Source organism: Rhinopithecus roxellana, chromosome 1 (assembly GCF_007565055.1).
Source record: "Rhinopithecus roxellana isolate Shanxi Qingling chromosome 1, ASM756505v1, whole genome shotgun sequence".
Taxonomy (NCBI): Eukaryota; Metazoa; Chordata; class Mammalia; order Primates; family Cercopithecidae; genus Rhinopithecus; species Rhinopithecus roxellana.
In genome coordinates, this window is record NC_044549.1 from 84,562,101 (window position 1) to 84,585,637 (window position 23,537).

Sequence of the window (23,537 nt, forward strand, 5' to 3'; positions counted from 1 at the left end):
GTCTTTGCCCCCACCTTGGATACCCCTGACAGGCTGATGACTCATTTGTATGTGTCAGTGATGCTGAATTATGAGGGTCCTTCTGGGTGCACATGAGTCCCAAGCAGACCAGACACCTCATCTGGACATTCCAGGCTGCTAATCAAGTACTTTGTCAGTTCAGCCGCGGACCATGTGTGCTGTGCTTTGATGTGGGGATGCTGATGTGGCCGCCACGACCCACTCCCTGCAGTAGCTGCACTCCAGCCAGCCGTGGCTTCTCCTAGTTGCCTGGGCACACAGGCAGGGCCTGCTGGGGGACTGCTTTACCTTGAGTCTTTACCTGACAGATCCCCTCCTCGACTTAGCTTATATCTCTCTCGGTACCTCTTGCATACCCCAGGAAGTCCCTGCCCCTCAGTCTGGATGACTGGATTCTGCCTTCTCGCTAAGTGCTTCATTTCCAGGTGTTTTTTTTCTTTCTTCTTTTTGGCCTAACAGAACACTGCATGTTGCACTATAATTTCTGGTTTTATGTCTGTGTCCCTTATGCTTCGTTAGGTTAAGGGTTTTTACCTGTCATTATTTCTATTTGCTCTGTGCATAGCACAAATGATTGGACACAGCAGGCCTACAATCCTATAATATTGCAGGGTTGGGAAGGATGCAAGAAAACAGGCACTCTCTTCTGCCTTTTGTGGAAGGATCAGTTGGTGCATGCACTTTAGGGGACAATTTGGTGGCAAATTTCAGTCAGCAAAATATATTTTGAAAACTTATTCTATGGATATCCACATATATACAAAGAAATAAATTCAAGGCTATTCACTGAAGCATTGTTTATATAGCCAAAGATGAAATAATCTAAAAAATCATCAATAGAGGATTTGTTAAATAAAATGTATCTACATAGTGGAATATAATGCAGTTATGTAAAAAGGAGATAGGTCAGTCTAGGGTCATATGAAAACTACTCACCAAATATAATGATTTCAGGGACCATGTAGAGAAGCGTGGATATAGAAGCTTCCAATTGTGCTTTTTTTAAAAGAGGGGGAATATATGCTTACATATGCTATGTTTGTACATGCAGAGACTATTTGGGGAAGGATAACCATAAGTTGAGAAGAAATTTTTTTTCTGGGAAGGGATACTAGGATGAGATAGAAGATATAATCACTTTTCACTATATATCAATTTTAACTTGTTTTCACAATGTGCATGAATTTTTTTAATTAAAAGGTTATTAAAAACAAAACATAACACTAAAGAAACAAACCAAAAAGTGGTTGAATGAATAAATGTAACACCAGGATTTCTAAACGTGGGTCTGCTAAGTGTGGGAAGAATCAGAGCATAGAAACACTCTCTTGTGAGGTCCAAGTGTGGCTTCACTGCACTCTTGGGTCACCCAGCTGCTGCCCATGAAGATGCTGCCAGCAGAGGGTGTCCAGCCAGCACAAGGGCCAGGCAGGCCAGCTCCACTGCAACTGGCAGAAAGTTTCTTTGGCACAAAGGAGGAATAAACTAGCATCTGGGGGAATGTATGAGGGGCCTGAGGAAGAGAACGAATCATTATGAAATTAGTGTGTGTGTGGCTGTGGCAAGCCCATGGCCTTCACCACAGCAGCAGAGCCCAGGGTTTTCTTTTTGTGTAGGGATAACATAGTGTAGTGCAAATAGCCCTGGAGGTGAGGCAACATTTCTGAAGGAACTGTACCCTCTGGGCCTCAGCATGCTCTTCTGCACAAAAGAAGTGATGACTGTGGCTGCCTCAGCAGGGTTGTCTTGTGAGAGCACTGAGGGGCTGTGCACAAAGTCTTTGGGATAGTGGCCTGGCCCATGCATGGGCCCCTGACTGGCTGGATGGCTCTGGAGAAGTCTCCTGCCTTCCATGGGAGCAAGTTTTCATATCTATAAAACAAAGGATTTCAATATGCCAGTGGCCTTAACTTTTCTGAGTAGAAATGGCTTTGAGAAGTCGGTGAATGCTTTGGTAGCCAGTCCAGAAAAATGCATATAGGCCCAGGCACAAACACATTTGTAAACTATTTCCAGGCTGGGTGCGGTAGCTCATGCCTGTAATCCTAGCATTTTGGGAGGCCGAGGTGGGCGGATCACTTGAGGTCAGCAGTTCTAGACCAGCCTGGCCAACATGATGAAACCCCATCTCTACTAAAAATACAAAAATTAGCCAGATGTGGTGGTACGTGCCTGTAATCCCAGTTACTTGGGAGGCTGAGGCATAAGAATCACTTGAACCTGGGAGGTAGAGGTTGCAGTGAGCCAAGATCATGTCACTGTACTCCAGCTTGGACAACAGAGAGAGACTCCGGCAAAAACAAAAACAAAAACAAAAATAAAAATAAAAACAACAACAAAAAAAAAACAACAAAAAACAAACAAACAAAAAACCAAAAAAACCCCCAAAACATCCAGAGCATTCTGGATCCTGGGTCTTCGGAGGCTCATTGTGGACCCAGGTTGAGCATTCTGGGCTGGTCAGTTACACTTGTTCCTTCTAACACTAATATTCAGGGTCTCTGAGACTCATGATTCTTAACATCTGCCTTCTTGGAAAAGGAGAAATTTGAAGAAAAATGAAAGGCAGGATAATTCCTCCACTCTATGTGTATCTGTCTTTCCCTAGGGACAGAAATGAATATCTATCGTTTCTTAAAGAAAACAGCTAAATATTTTCTTTCATCATCTCCTCCTCCCACTTTTCTGGGTAGGGACACTGTTTTTTGCTTTTGCTGTTATCTTTATTTGCTTTTCATTTTACCTCTATCTGTGGTCTATGCTGTAGTAATATGACTCCAGTTTGATTCCATAGATGAAAGCCAGATTGGAAAAATGGGTGAAAGAAAGGAAGAAAAAAAGGAAGCACGGGAAATGAATTATTGCTGGCATTGTTAGGTGTGTGTGCCTGTGTGCTTGTCAGGGGTGGTCTCTCATTATGCTATAGATGTTATATCAGAGGCTCAGAGATTGTCTGGGCTGAGATCACTTAGCTTTCAGGAGTGATTATGCATTAAACCAGAATGAAATAGAATTTATATTTATTTATTTATTAATTTTATTATTATTATTTTTTGAGACAGAGTTTCACTCCTGTTGCCCAGGCTGGAATGCAATGGTGTGATCTCGGCTCACTGCAACCTCTGCCTCCGGGGTTCAAGTGATTCTTCTGCCTCAGTCGCCTGAGTAGCTAGGATAACAGGTGCCTGCCACCATGCCCGGCTAATTTTTTTGGTGTTTTTAGTAGAGATGGGGTTTCGCCATATGGGCCTGGCTGGTCTCGAACGCCTGACCTCAGGTGATCCGCCCACCTCGGCCTCCCAAAGTGCTGGGATTACAGGCGTGAGCCACTGCGCCCAGCCGAAATAAAATTTATTGAAAGTCTATGTGTTGGGCTCTGGGTATAAGGTAGTGAACAAAATAGCTTAGGTTTCTATCTTCATGGAGGTTTTACAGTCCAGTGGGGCAGACAGAAGCCTGAATGTCTGTCAATTCTGTTTCTTTCTCTCATTGGTGATCACTTCAGTAGTGTATGTGAACAAGGAGCTGAGATAGCAAATGAAGAAGACTGAGCTGTCAGGAAAGGACTCTCCAAGGAGGTGGCATTTATGCAGAGAAGGCATTTATGCTTTTTGAAGGGTTGGGAGGTGGAGAGATGACAACAGATAGAGAGGAAGTCCCCTGAGGAGGGAGAGAATTTGGTTTATATGAGGGATTGAAATTTGGCCAATGATGCTGGGGTATAGTAGGCAGGGAGGAATGTGGCAGCACATGGGGGTGAATTGGTGAGCAGAAGCCAAATTAAACGAGTTTGGATTTTACCATAAGCAGGTGGGGTAGGTTATTGGCAAAATCAACTTGTGAAAATATTACTGGCTTCTTGGGGCAGAGTCAATGGTTCAGATGCAAACAGAAATTTCACTATTATCTCAGTGGTTCTCAAGGGGGTTGGTACCACCTCTCAGTGGTGTCTCAGAAATTTTAATGACGTTTTGATTGACAAAACAATTGGTGCCAGTCCCTGTTGGCAGTGAGTGGGTGGGTCCAGGGATGCTAAACATCCTGCAAGGAATGAGATGACACTTCCTAGTGAGGCATCTTCCTGCATCCCATCTGACTTTTGAATATTCCCATGGGATATTAGTGGAGGTGAAAAAATCTGTTTATAATGAACTACATGGAGATCCTAACTCTTGTCTTACATTTCAGATCAAAGTCTTCTTGGCACACTTCTAAGGAAATCAAGGACACTTTACTAAGTATTGCTTAACATTTCAGTAAATCAGTTTACTGATGCTCAGGCTTAGGAGTCACCAGTACAGCACATCTTCACACCTCACAGTGGGTTTTGTAGCTGTCACCCTCACAGTGACTATTCACACGGGAACAAGCAGAGCACTCCTCTATTAGATCTTTGAGTATTTACATTTTGAAGTTTTTTACTATTAATTTACTTCCTTTTGTTTCTCTCTTATGTCATTGTGTTGACTTTAACATTGTCAGGTGGGTAGGCAGTTACATCATCTAAGAATTCCACTTTAAGACAGTAAAAGACTTTACAAATCTTAACTCTAAAGGATGTTTGGGTCTGATAGTATTGAGAACTCCTGCTCTATCTCCTGTAGGGCACACTCTTGTTATCCCAGCTTTGTAGAAGACAACCTGAGGCTCAGAGTGGTTGAGGAACTTGTTCAAGGTCACCCAGCTAATGTAGAGTGGAGTCCAGGATTTAAAGTTCAAAACTGAGCCTCTCAGTATTTGGCAATGCTGCCTCTTGGTGACCTGTGCACTGCAGACCTAGCTGGGGAAATCCTCTCTCTGGAGTCCCCCTTGTGATGGGAAGCACTTACCCGCCCGAGCTCCTTGTCCTCCAAGGCCAGGACGCCTGTGCTCTCTGTGAACAGCTTCACCTTCACAGCTGGCAGTGCATGGGTTGTGGAGAAGTCACCCTGGGTGCCCCAGCTGCAGACAGAATCAAAGAGGTCATTGTAGACATATCTGCCTTGATGAGTCTAAACTATTCCACTGTTTCCAGGTCAGGTGAATGCAGGGTTAACCCAAGGCAGCATTAGCTGTCACATCCTTCTCTCCTCCCCTTCAAAGCTGCCAGAGTAACAAAAGTGTTAATTAACTTGTTAGGCAAATGCAAGACAGATGCTCAGAAAGTTGCCATGGTCTTCACAGAGCACTATAAGGAATGACTTGAAATTAGCATAAACTCAAGTTGGTGAGAACTTGTTCCCATGCATTTGCTGTATCTACAAACGATTCCAGAGAAATCACTAATATTTCCTTGCATCCTTTGACATTCGTGAAAACTGCAGTTGTAGATTTTGGGATGGGGCTTCAGTTGGTTCAAGCCAACACCTGACTTTCAAATGAGACTTCAGCAGTAGTGGTGGGGAGGTGGGGAGCCCCATTTTCACTGGCATTCAAAGATGAATTGAATAAGGAGATTATGGAGCGCCACCCTGTTAAGGTCAAAGAGAGATTGAAGGGAGAAGGATGAGGATGTGGGAATACCATTCCCTGCTCATAGTTTGTGGATATCTGAGTCTCAGTATTCCCCAGATGGGAGCCTGGCTTACCCAGAATCTGGGTAGAGCACCAGGTGTGGCTCACATGAGCCACAAATGCAGCCTCTTCATTCACTCATTATTATTTTTACAGAGAATTAATCTCTTTCCATTCTGTGCCTGCAAGCAGTGTGATCTTCCAGAAGTGTTAACTGGATTGCATTGAGCCCCAGGTCCATGGCACCTATTCCATTCCTGTTCCTACCTATGGACTGTCACTCATCTGCTCCAATTTCACAAGCCTCCTGACTCTGCCATCTCAGGCTTGTTACATGTATGGTTCCTCTGTTGGCAATGTTTCTCCCCACCCCACCCATTCACTGGGCTACCTCTTTGGGTCTCAGCTTAAAACCACTGTCCCTTGATCTCCCAACCTAAACTGGGTTCTGGTATTAACCTCTCTTTAGCATACTACTTAATTTTGCATCCTAGCAATCACTGGATTTATAATTATTGATTTGTGTCATTATTTTATAGCAGAATCCCCTAATATTCTGTAAACTCCATGAGCACAGCGACTGTGTTTTTATGTTTCATACCCAGAACTTAGCACAGTGCTGGACATATAGAAGGAACTTAACAAATATTTGCTGAATAAATGAATGACGCCAAATATAATGTCTTTTACAGAACTAGAAAACAGCATACTTATCATTTACAGAAGTTTTTCATTTTACTTTATACAATGACTAACTTTTATACTTTAAAATGCTCATTATAATTTTTAATGATTCTGTATTACATTTTCTCTATGTACCATAATTTGTTTAGCCATTCTTCTATTATTGAAATAGAATTGAACATTAATTTTGTTTTGTTTTGTGTTTTGAGATGGGGGTCTGGCTCTGTTGTCCAAGCTAGTTTTGAACTCCTGGGCTCAAGCAATCCTTCCACCTCAGTCTCCTGAATAGCTAGGAGTTAGATATTAACTTTTGATTTCATCTCTGACTGTTTCCTCAGGATACAGACCTAGCTGGGAGATCATTTCTTCTTTCGTCAACAAAAATTTAGAGATCTTACACTGCTGCAGGAGCTGTGCTCATCAATGCACACTTTCAAGGCTTGAGATGCCTATTCCCAAAATGCTTTCCACAAAGGCAGTGACTATCCTGCCACCATTTGGGAATGAAAGTGCAAATCACAGGGCTTCCTTCTTGCCTGTTCTGAGTGTCATTATTCACTTTTTCTTCTGGCCTATTTTATCATTGTTGTTTTCATGGATAATTTGTTGACTACTAGCGGGCTTGTACATTTTACCCTGTTTGTATTCTTGTTTTGTAAATTATGGAAACCTGCATCCTAGTCTCAGTGTTGCCTTCAATCAAATAAATGCTATTAACTCAAAGACCCAGGGAATCTAGTGAGAGTTGACAAAAGAAGGCCAGAAAAATTGAGATGAAGGGAAACCAGATCCATGGGGATCTCAGTGCATAAAACCACTGAGAAAGCACAACAGTCATAGTAGAGAAAGACAGGACATGGAGGAGGCCATGAGATAACACAAAAAGTGACAGGTTTCAAACACATCAGCAAAATGTTTGAGGTACAGATAGAAACTCCTAAGTGGTTGTCAGCAACTGCAGCAAGACCCCAAGATAGGGAAATCTTTGTCTTAACAACAGCAAGGGTTTTGAACCAGATACCTTTAGTTCAAATCCTGGCTTAGTCACTTGCAAACCATGAAATTTGGGGTGAGGAATTAATGTCCCTGTCAATTTCCTCAGCTATAAAATAAGCTAATTTCACAGACTAGTTGTAAAGAAGAAACAGCTGCAAGTTTGGAACAGGTTGGGAACCCAACAAATTTTGGCTACTTTCCCTTCCCAAGGTAAGGAGATGTATTCTAGTAATAGTGATTATTGCTCATCACTTTATAGTTATTTATTTAATGATTAGGTGACATGTAATAATTGTACATATTTATAGGTATGATGGTTAATACTGAGTGTCAACTTGATTGGATTGAAGGATACAAAGTATAAATCCTAGGTGTGTCTGTGAGGGTGTTGCCAAAAGAGATTAACATTTGAGTCAGTGGGCTGGGGAAGGTAGATCCACCCTAATCTGGTGGGCACAATCTAACCACCTTCCAGAGAATATAAAGCAGGTAGAAAAATGTGAAAAGGAGACACTGGCCTAGCCTCCCAGCCTACATCTTTCTCCCGTGCTGGATGCTTCCTGCCCTCGGACATACTCCAAGTTCTTCAGTTTTGGGACTCAGACTGGCTCTCCTTCCTCCTCAGCTTGCAGACAGCCTATTGTGGGACCTTGTGATTGTGTAAGTTAATACTTAATAAACTCCGCTTTTTACATATATGTATACACACACACACACACACACACACACACACACACACACACACACACATATATCCTATTAGTTTTGTCCCTCTGCAGAACCCTAATACAATGGGGTACAGAGTGCTAATTTTTTTTTTTTTTTAGACAGAGTCTCGCTCTGTTGCCCAGGTTGTAGTGCAGTGGCGTGATCTTGGCTCACTGCAACCTCTGCCTCCCGGGTACAAGTGATTCTCCCGCCTCAGCCTCCCAAGCAGCTGAAATTACCCGCCTCCATGCCCAGCTAATTTTTTTGTATTTTTAGTAGAGACGGGATTTCACCGTGTTAGCCAGGCTGGTTGCGAACTCCTGACCTCAAGTGATCCACCCATCTTGGCCTCCCAAAGTGCTAGGATTACAGGCATGAGCCACCACACCTGGCCCAGAGTGCTATTTTGCTACATGTATACAATGTGTAATAATCAAGTCAGGGTAATCAGCATATCCATCACCTCAAATATTTATCATTTTTTGTGTGTGTTGGGAACGTTCAAAATCCTCTCTAGCTATTTGAAAGTATGCTATAAATTACTGTTAACTATAATCACCCTGTAGTACTATAGAACACTAGAAATCAGTCCCCTTATCTTGCTATACTTTTGTATCCTTTGTGGCTTCTATCCAACACATGTTTATCAAGCACTTAGTAAGTAACTGACCCTGTGTAAAGGAAGCAAGATTGACATTGCCCTTTCTACTATGCAGATGAATGGTAAAATAGCTATTATCATTGCCATTTCATAGATGAGAAAACTGAGGAGACACTCAAAGATCTTGTCTATTTTATGCCAGGGAATTATGACCAAGTTGGGCCAGAACCCAAAATCTCATTTTAAAGCTATTGCTGCTATTATTGTAAAAATTATCAGTAATAAGCATTATTAGTGATTAGCAACACTGGCAAAAAATGTGACCATGAATTTACTTATGATTAATTGTACTATTAATCTCTTTGCATGGCTGGGTGTGGTGCCTTACTCCTGTAATCCTAGTGCTTTTGGAGGCCAGGAATTTGAGAGTAGCCTGGGCAACATAGAAAGACCCAGGCTTTTTATATTTTCTGCAAAAAACAAAGTAAAATAATTAGCTGCATCTGGTGGTGCATGCCTGAAGTCCTAGCTACTTGGGAGGCCGAGGCCTAAAGATCACTTTGAGCCTAGGACTTTGAGGTTACAGTGAGCTATGATCACACCACTGTACTCCAGCTTGGGTGACAGAGCGAGACCCTGTCTCTAAAAGAAAATAAATAAAAATAACATAAAAGACACCTCTTTGGGCATTCATTATACTTGGTCATGGGGATGAGAAAGGTTTCTGCTGGAAACCAAAAGAGTTCTGAAATGAGAGGCTTTAACACTAAGCCACAAAGAGAACTTGAGCCCAGTGTCCTGGAGATACCCCACTGTGTGTTTCCATGCTACTGTCCTCAGTGTGGATGTATTTCCTGGCATGTTCAGTGGGTACCAATCCAGGATGCCTGAACCCCTGCTGCTACCAAAAGATGTGCAGCTCATAAGGCATGTAACAAGAGTCCGACTGTGGGGCAGTCAATGCTTCCGAGAACCCATCAGCTGGACGGAATTCAGGCCGCTGGAGGCTGCCCTGACAACCCCCATCCTATTAGACACTGAGTTACTTTTCCCTTCCACCAGGCCTGCAGCTGTGCTTCCCACCATGATCCTTGGCTCACCTCAAGCTGTCAGGTCACTAATGAATCCTAGTTTAACTATTTAACGATCAGATTTCAAAATGGTAACCTGGTCCAGAGAAGCAGGCCAAAAGAGAAGTTCTCTCATCTAATCAGGACTGGCTGTGTAATTTTCAGGGCCCAGGGCAAATAAAACATGCAGGTCTCCTTGTTAAAAAAACAACAAACTCCAAAACAAAACACACAGAAAAAGTGCCATTAACGGTACTAAAATGTAAAGCATTTTCATTTTCTTGATTATTTCCTCTGCTCAAATCCACACTCCATTGTTCCATGGGATGTCACAAACACAAGCTCAAAGATAAAATTATTAAGAATTTCCATGGCAACAAAACAGTATTAAATCAAATGGGGGCCCCTTCTGAGTGTAGGAGCTGTGCAGCTGTACAGGTCACATGCCCATCAAGCTGGCTGTGATCCAATGCCACCCCAGTCTGGCTAGCCTGGACTAAGGAGTGGGTGTTGGCTAACACTGGCTATTGACATGAAACTTTTGGTCTTAGCCATAGTCATTGGATTCTGTGAAAATTCTGGCCTCTTTTTGTCAATGCTTCCTACTCTTAGGAGAATCAAGAAGGTTTAAATATTTGCACCCTTCTTTATATTCCTTTCCCCTGTAGGAAAAAATGTCATGAAAAATATTCATTCTTTGTCCTTTTCTAGCCACGGAGAGATCTGGCTATATTTGTAATAGAAATAGCTAATATTTATTCAGATTACTATGTGCGAGACACAAATTCCTATCTCAAAAGTGTGACACAGTCATACATGCATTTGATCATTTGAAAGCCTCTTGGCCATCCTGTGAAATGCCTACAATTATCACCTCCAGAGTTATAAATGAGTCACACAGAGGCTGGGTAATATGTTCAGGGTCACACACCAGCAGTAAATGGCAGTTAGACCTCAGAATTCAAACTCCTAATCAGGCCACCATGTTGCCTCCCTTGCTCATTCCGTCATTCACTGCTTTATGTCTTGATTAAATCAACAACAGTTACCTCTGTAACTGAAATGGAAAGTTCTGTTTCAAGACTGGTGGGACTTTGGGCCATGCTGCCTTTTTACTTTGAATTTATTTCATGTGTTCAATATACTTCACAGAGCATTATATCCCAGACAGACAAATTAGCCAGTGGAGGAAGCATCAAAAACCTGGGCCTTTGGTGGGGCCACACACCCCAAAATGAATCTATTTCTCATTGTTACATTGTTCTCTGCCCATTTATTTGCCCTTGTTGTGCAATTGATTATGGCTATTAAGATGAATACCCCTTTAAAGTGTCCCAGAACTGAAATACAATTGCATTTTGATTTGAAAAGACCAGAGGTGGATAATATTTATTGCAAGCTGAAGTTGGAAAGGTTAACTGACTAACTTCTCTCTGAAGACAAAGTAGATAATGTAAAACGGGTTAGGTGTCCCTATTCTGTGATCCCATCCTTTCTACCACTGTACTCTCACTGTATGACTAGCTTACATAAACGTTAAAAATAGCCACCAATTATTGAGTACTTACGATTTGCCAGGCCCTGGGCTTAGTGCTTCTAATGAATTATCTCAATTAATCTTTCTGACAGCTCTGTGAAGTATATTCTGTTATTACCCATACTTTATAAACAGAGAAACCAGGGTTTAGGGAAGTTGAGTAACGGGGCCAGGATCTCAGGTGATCACAGAATTGGGCTTCAAACTCATAGTTTCTGACCTCAAAGCCCATGCATTAAACAAGAGTGCTTTACTGTGGTTTCTTGTATGTGTATATATGTATATATATACACGTATATATACACATACATATATACACATAGACGTGTGTGTGTATATGTATATATGTGTGTATATATACACATATACGTATATGTATATATACACGTATATGTGTATATATATATAGCACCCAACACAGGGCCTGGAACACAATAAATATTTGCTTAGTAACTAGGAAAGTGACAAATTCAGAATAACCATGTCACTAAATTCAGGGGATTGTAGAGGGATGAGACATGTGAAATAACCAAAGGTGTGACTGCCCCTTTCAACTGAGGAACTGAGGGCTTTATCTCTTTGAGGAGTTTTTAAAAAAATTTTTATTTATTTTTTATTTTTTTAGCTAACAAACTCTCTGAAGTGCACACAGCAGCTGGCAGCATGCAGAGGACACTCAGCATACGACAGCTCTCTAGGGAGCAAGGCGTCAATCCATGAAGGCTGAGGAATGGCCCTCCAAGGGCTGGCAGCAATGTGGCTGCCAACGGTATAGTGATGGAAAGTGCCACCAAGTTACATAATAAGCTGCTATTATTACTTTTGGTCTTTTCAGCCACAAGCACATAAGCAGAGATTGTAGAAATGCCATCACCCATAGTGGCACCTCCAAATATGAAGAAATGTGTATTGGGACATGTGTGTCTATTCCAAACCAAATACTTCCTATAAGAGGGTGGCAAATAAATAGATGAACAGCATAACTGACTAACCTAAAAGTGCCCTATTGGCATCAGATGAGGCTCTAACTTTCACTGCTTAGGGATTGTATCTCCAAATAGTGCTTCATTTAGGAAACACTTCCTGAATGTCTACTGTGTGGAAATCACTATGATATGCACTGCTATGGATCCAAAGGTGAGTGAGATGTAAGTTCTGCCCTCATGGATATTACATTCTTTTGGGGGAGATGCCACATGCAGAAATAACACTTATAAGGTGTGAGAATGTCTCCGCTTTCACATCTATAAATTGGGGATAATATTTAGTTTTATTATAAATATAGCCAGATGGGAATGGTGGTCTGCACCTCTAGTCCCAGCTACTCAGGAGGTTGAGGTGGGAGGATTGCTTGAGCCCAGGAGTATGAGGCCGGCCTGGGCAACATAGTGATACCCTGTGTCTTAAAAAAATAGAACTGACCCAGAAGATGGAGTCCTTAATGGAAGGATATGTAGGACATAAGCTATTGCATATGCGGTGTTTACTTCACTATGTGGCACATAGAAAGCACTAAAAAAATGTAAGTCTTCATTTTAGGATTATAGACCAGGGGTTGTTAAACTATGCCCATGGGTATGGGCCTGCTTATGTATGGCTCATAAGCTAATAATGGCTTTATATTTTCAAATGGCTGAAAATAATCAAAGGAATATTTGCAACACATGAATACTATATGACATTCAAATTTTGATGCCCATCAATAAAGTTTTATTAGAACATAGCTAGTTTACTCATTTATGTTTTATCTATGGCTTCTTTTGTGCAGCAATGGCAGAATTGAGTAGTTACGACAGAGACCATATGGCCAACAAACTGAAAAGTTTTACTTTCTGGTCCTTTATAGAAAAAGTTTGCTGATCTCTGTTACAAACAGTTAAATTGCTGACTTGGCCTAATGGAAATACTTATATTTTCATTAGCAGATTAGCAGTATGCTCATCTGGGCATATCCACAAAGACAAACTATAAACATGCATTTACAAGGACAGCTCACTCCATGGGGATCAAATTTGCTGCTCTAAATTCTTCATGGAGCGCTTTCTAGCACTGTTAGTTTATTAGAAAATTGGGGCTTGTGTATTATAGCATTTCAGACACGTGGTGCCCAAATGCTGCTTCCTGAACGACTTGAGCTGGCTGACTCATTTCGTCACACTACATCATTATTAATATCAAATAATAAACATGAGTAGCAGATAATTCATATTTGGGGGGATGGGGATGACTTTTAAAGTCACAGCACATTATTTCTCCAAACCTGTTCCACAGTGCCACCACTTTGAAAGTGAACACTTTGATCTGGGGGAGAAAATGAGGGAGAGGAATGTGGTTTTGGGAGAATGGAGCTCAGAAAAATCTATGGGTAAAACAAACTTGTTCTGTGTGTTTGGGGAGCATCTGCTTGATCACAGTCACATCTCTGTTTACTATTTAAAGCCTCCTATTTGCGGAAGCCTCCTCAGACCATATGTTATCAACAAATGTTGCTAATCAAATACACACAGTAATTTTCATTAGAATTTTTCCCCCCACGAACAAAAAACAACATTTGCCACATAGGGAATAAACCTCCCAAAATGACAGTAAACATCCACTGCAAACCTTTGACAACAGAATGATATTTACGAATGCATATGTGAGTAAGCCAAGAACACATCCACGTTAGGCAAATAAGGAACCTTGGAGAATTGGATTTTGTGCAGGTTGGTGCTGGGGTCGGGGGTGGGGGGGACGTCATTAGTTGCCATGGTGATGCCCAGCATAAGGCCATAATTCATGTCTCAGAGACTGGATTTGCATTTCTTCAAGGTATATGGCTCATGTGAACTGGGTGTTAAATTGGTGCAGTTCATAAAATTAACTGCAGGCTTTAACAAGAGAGAAGTGTCATTTCAAGGAATGAAAGTGCCGTGGTCCTGTTGCTAAGAAGGAAAGTTAATAATTGCCTGGAGACAGCTGCATTAAAATCTTCTGGCCTGCCTTTGAGGCGGACTGCATGATATTCCACTCCAAGGGAATCAATTGTGCCATCACAGTGTGTCTCATGCAAACTAATTGATAGGCTGGGCTTTGGGTTCTTTAGTGTACTAGAAAAGCTAAGCTACTTCTCATCTACATAAGTGAGGCATTTGCTTTGTAGAAATTGGGCTGTCTGAGAGGCAGAGATGAAGGCTTTGGTTTGCCTCCTTGACATTTCCACTGGAATGTCTCCTCTCCAGGAGTCTGAGATCAAATGTGTCCAAACCTCAGCTTGAACTGTTCTCCCTCACATCTGTTCCTCTAAGGCTTCCCCGGCTTAGTCAAAGGAATTGCCAGCCACCCAGACATCATTCTTGTTTGCCTCTCTTTGCCTCATGTCCATCTTGTCACCAGATCTTTCATATCCCCTACATATATCACAAATCTGATTATTGCAATGGAGGAAAAGAAAGCAGAAAATGGAATTTGGAAGTACCAGGAAGCAGGCGGGGGGAATATTTAAACAGGGTGGAACATTAAAACTTCTCCACAAAGCAATTGTCACCTGTATGATGTACTCCTTTATTTGTTTTGTTGGTTGGTTTGTCTCTGGCCAGAACGTAAACTCACAAAACTCACAGGGCAGGGATCTATGCCTGTTTCCCCCATCACTGTGCTCCTGGCTTCTAGCACAGTGCACGGCACATGAGCACATTCAACCGGCATTTGCTGAAAACATGATTTCACGAAATTCTGATTTCCTACACACACACACAAATGTGTGGAGATGAGATTCAAGTTGAAAACGAAATGTAACAATGCTTGATTATCCATGGACATTATTTGGTATGGTTAAAGAGGAAGTGAGTAAAATTCTTTTTTTTTTTTTTTGAGACGGAGTCTCGCTCTGTCGCCCAGGCTGGAGTGCAGTGGCCGGATCTCAGCTCACTGCAAGCTCCGCCTCCTGGGTTCACGCCATTCTCCTGCCTCAGCCTCCCGAATAGCTGGGACTACAGGCGCCTGCCACCTCGCTCAGCTAGTTTTTTGTATTTTTTAGTAGAGACGGGGTTTCAGCGTGTTAGCCAGGATGGTCTCGATCTCCTGACCTTGTGATCCGCCCGTCTCGGCCTCCCAAAGTGCTGGGATTACAGGCTTGAGCCACCGCGCCCGGCCGGAAGTGAGTAAAATTCTATGCTATAAATTTCATAAGGACAGACAGCAAGTCCATTTTACTTATTGTTATATTCCAGTTGTTTAGCTCAGTGCTCAGTACACAGGAAACTTTCAATGAATGCCTATGGAATCAAGGCTGGAGGGAATAATGTATACCACATCTTATGCACATATAGAAGACCTGCATCTCAGTCCTTATTTTCTCACTAACTGTGTAACCTTGGCCAAGTCATTGGCAGAGTCTGTGTGCATACCTGTATAATGGAGGAGGCGGCTGATTTTTTTTCTGTCCTAAAACCAATAGTCTGGCATTTGATTTTTAGCATTTCCTTTTGGTTCTTTCTTAGAGCTTCCATCTCTTTGCTTATATTACCCACCTCTTCTTGCACTTTCTCCATTTGAACTCTAAGCATATTGATCATAGTTTTTATACATTCTTGGTCGGATAATTCCAACATCTCTGCCATATCTGAATCTGGTTCTGATGCTTGCTGTCTGTATGCTGTGGGTTTTTTAAAAGTATGATTTCTAATTTTTATTGAAAGTAAATTTTTGTTGATGCACTGAGCAAAAGAAACCCAGCACCGGCTTCAGTGGCAATTTCTGCTCTTGGGCTGCTGCTCCAGTAAGGCGTGATTCTCTGTACCTGCCTGCATGTCTCTCCGATTTTGGAGGCAGTGGTTTGCCCTGTAACCTCGATTCTCTGACGGATCTAAGAAGAGATGCTGATTTTCAGTTTGTTCAGCATTTTCCTTGTGGTGAGGTCAGGAACAATGACTTCCAAGCTCTTCACATACAGGACTGGGAACTGGAAGTCCGGCTGAGCCTGTATTATTTTGAGATCCTATTCAGCTGTGAAAGCTTCGATTGCATTATTCATTGAATGTTGACTCATAAGAAAATACAGAGCTGGGCAACAGGAAAATCTACATTTTCCAAGGTTGGAGCTAAGCAACAGGATGGCATAGGGAGGAACTGTCAAAGGCTAAATTAGAGAGATGACAGCACATCACCTGATTTGAATGTCAGTGTTGCCTTCTCTGAAATGGAGCTCATGGTGTAGCCCAAATATCTCCTCTTTTGTTATAAAAGGAGGTGAGATTTTTGTCCTTGGAAATATTGGCTCTGTCTTCCCAGTCTAGGGCTCTTCTGCCCCATCTCCATCATCTAGCTGCCTTCTTCTAGACATGTTTATTCTTAGTTCCTGAGTATCCTAAGAGAAAATGAACTGCTCACTGCACGGCAGACATAAAAAGGAGCTCCCATGAAGTTACAGGAAAAGCATTCATTTATTCCCTCCTCTCAGGGATTCTACCAACCAACTCCTATTTAATTTCCAACACTGGGTGTTTTCCTATAATTACTTTTGTAACCTGAGCTGGTTGTTATGGTTGCAACAAGGGTTCCCATAAATAACTGGGAGACTCTGGCTAATTGTGTCTTTTGAACTTGAATCTGCCTTAAGACACCTTACAGGCTCCAGAAGACTCAAAAGTTTACAAAACTTACACTACAGCCAGCTAGGCAAAAGCCACTGACAGGCTTGGGCCAGGGGAATTACAAAATGCATTGCAAACCCCTTTGCATTCCAACCAGCTTCTCTGAAAGCATGAGCCAAGAGGCAGGGGGCGGGTGGGGGGAAACTGGGAGAGACAGAACAACAGCCTCTGAGCTGAAAGAATTCCTGAAGACAACTTTAGCTATGCCCCTCATTTATAAATGAGGAAGCTGGTGCAGTGGGGAGGAATTTTGGAGTAAGACTGTTCTATCATCTAACAGCTTTATGATCTCAAACAAATTTATTAGCCTCTCAGGTCTCAGTCTTCATGTCTGTAAAGTGGTCACATGAATAGCATCTACCTCATAGGGTTTCTAACCTGCCTTGCCACCAATTAAGTGGGAGAATGTAAGTTCTTAATACAAAGCAGTCAGCATTATCTGGGCAGCACAGGATTAAGAGTGCAGGCTCTGAAATCTGGCAGCCTAGCTTCTACATCCAGCTGTGCCACTTTCTACCTGAGTGATGCTCAACAGCTGACTCTCCTGCAGACTCTAGTTTCTTACTTGTAAAATGGAGATGTCTATAGTGCTTCTCTCCTAGCTTTCTTTTGTAAGATGAGGAAATATGTCCTAGCCTGATTCTCAGTACATCCTAAAAGTGTGGTGATAATTATTCAGTGACATCTCAAAGATGCACAAGTAGTCCAAGTGCCAGTACTGGAATCAAACATCATGAAATGAGCTGACCTTGCAAATGTTTTCCAAACCATCTGAGCAATGGCTTTTGTGTTTTCTCAGTCTGGGAAAAATAAAATTGGGGCTTGAATTTGGGTCTGATTTTTTTTGGCAGCTATGGCAAAAGGACTTGTTCTCATTTTTCTGACTTCCTTCTCCAAGTGCCTGGAACATTTCCTCTCACTTCCAATCCTCTTATCTTCCTTCACTGGCCCTTCCTGACCCCAGGGGATAGATTATTGTTCAATGGGATTCACACTCTCCTGCCTTCTCTAAGAGAGGAGTTTTCTTCCTGCCAAATTGATGTTGGATTTGTTCATGGGATTACTTCTTTTGGCCTCTGCTATGGTTTGAATATTGTCCCTTGAAAAACTCATTTTAAAATGTAATCTCCAATGTGACAGTATTGAGGAGTGGGGCCTTTAAGAGGTGACTGGGTCCTGAGGACTCTGCCCTCATGAATAGATTAATCTATTTATGGATTAATGGGTTAATAGATTAATGGGTTATCAAAGGACTGAGACTTGTGGCTTTATAAAAAGAGGAAAAGAGACCTGACCTAGCATGCTCGGCCCTTTTGCCATGCGATGACTTGTGCCACCTTAGGACTCTGCAGAGAGTCTCCACGAGCAAGAGTCCCTCACCAGATTCAGCCTCGTGACCTTGGACTTCTCAGCCTCCATGACTCTAATAAATAAATTCCTTTCCTTTTTAAATTACCCAGTTTCAGGTATTCTGTTATAAACACCAGAAAATAGACCAAGACAGTCTCCTAGGCAGAGTATACATCCCTGCAGCTTGACTTTAAAATTACTTGTGTGACTTTCTTTGGCCAATGGGGCATTAGCAGATGTGATGCAAGCACAAGCTTAAAATGGTGCTTGAGTAGTTGAGCTTTTTCTCCTTGTCTTTGTCACCAGTGTGAGCAAAGCCTCCTCCAGGTAGCTGCTGTTCCTTTCAGCCTCGATCCCAGAATGAACCATGTGGAGTAGGTCTGGGCCCAACCCACAGTGAGAATCCAAGGCCAGCCAGACCCAGAACTTAAAGCAGAGTCATTCAGCTGAGCCTGGCATGGATCAGCCAACCTCCAACTGATTTTCAGACGACAAATGAGAATAAATGACTGTGGCTTTAAGCCACTGAGTTTTGGGGTGGTTTGTTACACAGCAACGGTGAACCAATACAACCTCTTTATCTGTCTATCACACCATCCTGTTTCTACTCTATGTTCTATTGGTCTGTCTGCAGTCCTTAGTTAGAATATCACATTATGCAGTGCCCAGACATATTTTATAGCCCTTGCATATTATATAAAGTCCATGGCAGTCACTCAATAAACACCTGCCTAATGACTTTAGTGGCTTGAAAATGATAGCTCTGTTTTGCCAGTGTCAAATGAAGCAGGATCTACCCACAGTGTGAGAGCTGCACTGAGGCCTGGCTATGCTGGCCAAGGCTGCCACAGGCACTGTCTAGGTTCCCGAATAAGCAAGTATGTCAACACCTCCCAGGGCTAAGGCAGGCAGCCAATGTCTCTCAAATCACGAACGGTCAAGTGCTCCTAGGAAAAGCCCTAACCACATCAAAGGCACTCCCGATCGAGCCTCCCACATGGAAGCAATGACAACAAAGCCAACCTCAGTAGCACTTGAGTGTCCCCAACATTTGTGTCTCTGAATGGGGACCCAAATTGTGGTGGGCACACAGAAGCAGCGCTTAGGGGTACTCAGGGATAGCCATTCAGGGCTTTGGCTGCCCTCCAAGCAGCCAGCCCCATCCCGTGAGACCTCCCAGTTGCCTTTGATAGAGGGGATTATGGAAACTGTTGTTGGTTTGCATTGGGGCGGGGGTTGGCTGCTTTCATGGGCTGGGTTCCCATCGTCCTACTGAAGGGGACCCCTGAGGATACTGTGAGCCATGCTTGTCTCTTTCCCCAGGGACTGGCTTGTGGGTTTGGTCTTTATTTTCTCTTTTTAACACTTATGAGAAACCACTAGGAGTGGCCATGAATGCCAGGAATCTCAAAAGAAAATGATGAATGAGGCCAGCTGGCTAAATGCCCTTCAGTAAGGACTGAGGTGTTGTCTTAAAGAATTGGGGAAATGGCTCTGGAGGCCAAATGCATGACATAGGCTCAACCTGGAGCCAGAGAGTTGTTCTTGAAAAGTGTTGAATCTCATTTGTAGAGAAATAACCGGACCCTGGTATACTGACACCATCACAGCACAGTGAAAATATTACCTGAGTTCCCAGTTGCATCTGGGGCTCCTTACACTGACCACTGGGGCTATGTTAAGTTCACCACAAGGCCTAGTCACTCTTACCGTGGGACCCCACATCCACAAAATAACAAACATACTAAAAACTATCTTTAAAAACAACAACAACAACAAAAAAAAAACTGCATGAAAGTTGTTTGTTGTGGCTTTTTTTTTTTTTTTTTTCTTGAGACAGGATCTTGCTGCATCACCCATACTGAAGCATATTGACACGATCTTGCCTCACCTCAACCTCCACCTCCGGGGCTCAAATGATCCTCTCACCTCAACCTCCTGAGTAGCTGGGACCGTAAGCATGTGCTGCCATGCCAGGCAAATTTTTGTATTTATAGTAGAGATGGGGTTTTGCCATGTTACACAGGTTGCAAACTCCTGGGCTCAAATGATTCACCAGCCTCGGTCTCCCAAAGTGCTGGGATTACATGCATGAGCCACTGCACCCAGCTGAAAGTTGAATTGAGTTGTAATTGACTAGTTGGTATAGGTTAAACTTAAAAGACGTATAATTAAATATCATTTTTATTTTATAGTTATCTTTATATATTTTGGAGTTTATACAGTTCCTTTTAAAATTTAGCTTCCTAAGCTCTTGAAAAACATTTGGGCCCCACTGGCCAAATGTCTTAAGCCCACACATAACTAAAATTTGATGACCGGTACTCAATTTTTCCTCTGAAATAATAAATTTGAAGGCTTACCAACTGATAAGAGCCAGCATTAACTTCAATTTCCTTGAATGGCAACTTGTACGCCTCCTTCCAACAAAAATTATCTTCATGTCCTTTCCCTAGGTAAAGTTAGTGAGCAGATATTTTTGCCATGCATTTTCTCCTAAAAGGTGTTCATACTCTCCTTTATCTCAGTCCCAAGGAGACATAAACGTAAGGGAGGGTAGGTTCAACCAAGAGTGTCTGAAATGCCCAACACAAGAACCAATCACTCACCCCTGGAACTTTTCTTTCAGTGAATTTGACAATAACGAAACTTGTTTTCTTTAACCCCTGGGATAGATAATGTTTGTAAAAAACCTTTTAATGCTTCTAAGGGTCAGTTGATCTTTTTTCAGTGGACGCTCTTTTTTTCTTCCAGCCTGCCTGCTTCCTTCTTTCCTGCATCTTCCTCTCTCCTTTCTCATGTTAGAGATGGATTCACGGTGTACAGTTAAATCCATTTGGAGCCTGCCAGCTTCTGGGTACCTCTGCATTCCCACTGCTCTGTTTGTCAGGTGCTTGGTTTTACCTTCTAAGGTTTCCACCACATTGAGTGAGGCTCAGGGCTTTGGAAAATTAAGTGGCAGAGAGTAAAGCCAGGCACAGCCAGTGGGGAAATCTAGAGAGGCTGTGGTTAGAAATGCGGACTTCATAGGAACTGGGTGATTGCGGCCAGGAAATGTAACATCTCTGAGCACCAGTTTCCTCATCTGTACAATAGGAATAAGCAAAGCACCTGCCTCATGGAGTTGTTAGTAAAGATCGAATTAGATGATTCAGGCGAAGCATTAACACATGAACACATGGTATGGCTTGAGTGAATAAATGTAGCTACTTTTATTAACAAGGTCCTAGAAGTGACAGAAGTTTAAAAGGCCCTTTAAAAACCCAAGTAGAGGGGCTGGGTCCAGTGGCTCACACCTGTAATCCTAGAACTTTGGGAGGCTGAGGCAGGTGGATCCCTTGAGCTCAGGAGTTAAGAGAATAGCTTGGGCATGGTGAAATCCCATATTTACAAAAAATACTAAAAATTAGCTGGGAGTGGTGGTGCGTGCCTATAGTCCCAACTACTTGGGGAGCTGAGGCGGGAGAATCGCTTGAGCCCAGGGGGTCAAGGCTGTAGAGAGTCAAGACGGAGTCACTGCACTTCAGCCTGGGTGACAGAGTGAGACCCTGTCTCAAAAAACAAACAAACAAAAACACCCCCAAAAAACAACCAAACAAAAAAAAACCCAAGTGATTGAATTTGGAGGTTTTCTTTTCTCTTCTCTCTTTTCCTTCTCCTTTTCTCTCTCTCTCTCTCTCTCTCTCTCTCTCTCTCTCTCTCTCGTTCTTTCTCTCTCTATTTCTTTCTTTCTTTTTGGAGTCTTACTCTGTCGCCCTGGCTGGAGTGCAGTGGCACAATCTCGCTCACTGCAACCTTCGCTTCCCAGGTCAAGTAATTCTCCTGCCTCAACCTTCCCAGTAACTGGGATTACAGGCACCCACTACCATGCATGGCTAATTTTTGTATTTTTAGTAGAGACGGAGTTTCACCAGGTTGGCCAGGCTGGTGTTGAACTCCTGACCTCAAGTGATCTATCCACCTCAGCCTCCCGAAGTGTTAGGATTTCAGGCATGAGCCACCATGCCTGGCCAGAGGTTTTCTTGAAGAAGGCCATAACTAAACTTAAAAACACCTTTCTTTGGTACAGCTGGATTGTTCAGTACCAGCCATAATCAGCTTACCATCTATGCTCCATGATGGACTTGCTTGTAGAGGTCTTTATCAAGATAACTACTTAGAATCATTTGAATAGCAAGGGAAGTATGAGACTTCCTCTTCTGGCTCTCCCCTGTCTCATCAGCCAGGCCTCCTCAGTCCGCTCTGCTGATTTTCCTCATCTCCTCTCTAAACCTTAGCACACTTAGCCGACCTTAGACCTCTTCTTTTCTATCTATACCAGTGGTTCCCAATTGGCAGGAAGGTGTGTGTGGGGGGTGATTTTGCTCTCCAGAATACATTTGCAGTGTCTGGAGACTAATTTTTTGGCTGTCACATGGGGGTGTGGGGGAGAGAGTACGATTACTACTGGCATCTAGTGAGTGGAGGCCAGGGATACTGCTAAACATCCTACAGTGTACAGGGCAGTCCCCACAGCAAAGAATTACCCAGCCCAAAATGTCAGTAGCACTGAAGCTGAGAAATCCTGGTCAGCACTGACCACCCCACTGTCTCATAGGCACCCCACATAACACTCAGCTTCAGATCTTCCCCATCCCAAACTCACACTGGCTCTTCTGATGGCTTCCTCAGGTCAGCAGTTGGCAGCTCCATCCTTCTAGTTGCTTAGGCCCAAAGTGTAGAGTCATCCGGTACTCCGTTTTGTTGCCTACATCCCACACCCAATACCTCAGCAAATCTGTTGGCCTGATCTTCAAATTGTAGGCAGAATCTGACCACTTTCCACCACTTACACTCATTCCACCCTGGACCAAGTTTCCATCATTTCCTCCCTGAATTATTGCAATGGCCTTCTAACTTGTTTTTCTACATTTTTCCCTGTTTTCCCAAGCCCCCAGAAGCCAGAGTAATCCTTTAAAATGTAAGTCAGCTCTCACCACTCTTCTGTTCAAACCCCTCAGTGCATTCTTTTCACTCAGAATGAATGACAGTGTTTTCACCGTGACCTATAGTGCCTTACATGAGTTGGACCTTCATTGTCTCTGACCTCATCTTCTATCCCTCTCATTCTGGTTCATTTAGCTTTACCTACATCAATCTCTTATAGCTGTTCTTTAAAAATGCCAAGCATGCTTTCCATTCAGGGTCTTCATTCTTGCTGTTCCCTATGCATAATCTGCTCTTCCCTTAGTTCCCTGCATGAATCACTCAGCTTGTTCCAGGAGTGCTGGGGATGTTACTGTATGCGAGGATGGTCAAGAAAGCAAAGTCTTCCCTAGCAGTCCTTATTCTCTTTCCCTGCTCTTTTTTCTCCTTATCACTTATTGCCACCGGACATATGTTTTATTTCTGTTTTTGTTTGCTTATTGCCTGTTTTCCCCCAACTAGAAGCCAAGCTCTGTGGA

At 42.7% G+C, this 23,537-nt stretch overlaps 1 protein-coding gene across 14 annotated transcripts in view; it reads right to left on the minus strand.

The window, feature by feature from the left end:
* The window catches only part of CADPS (calcium dependent secretion activator), a 492,502-nt gene that overhangs the window by 191,099 nt on the left and 277,866 nt on the right, over window positions 1–23,537 (minus strand). For all 14 annotated transcript variants that reach the window (XM_030927221.1, XM_030927190.1, XM_030927201.1 and 11 more), the window contains one exon: window positions 4,851–4,962. In XM_030927221.1, coding sequence (XP_030783081.1) covers window positions 4,851–4,962 — 112 coding nt within the window. The remainder of the gene's footprint in view (window positions 1–4,850; window positions 4,963–23,537) is intronic.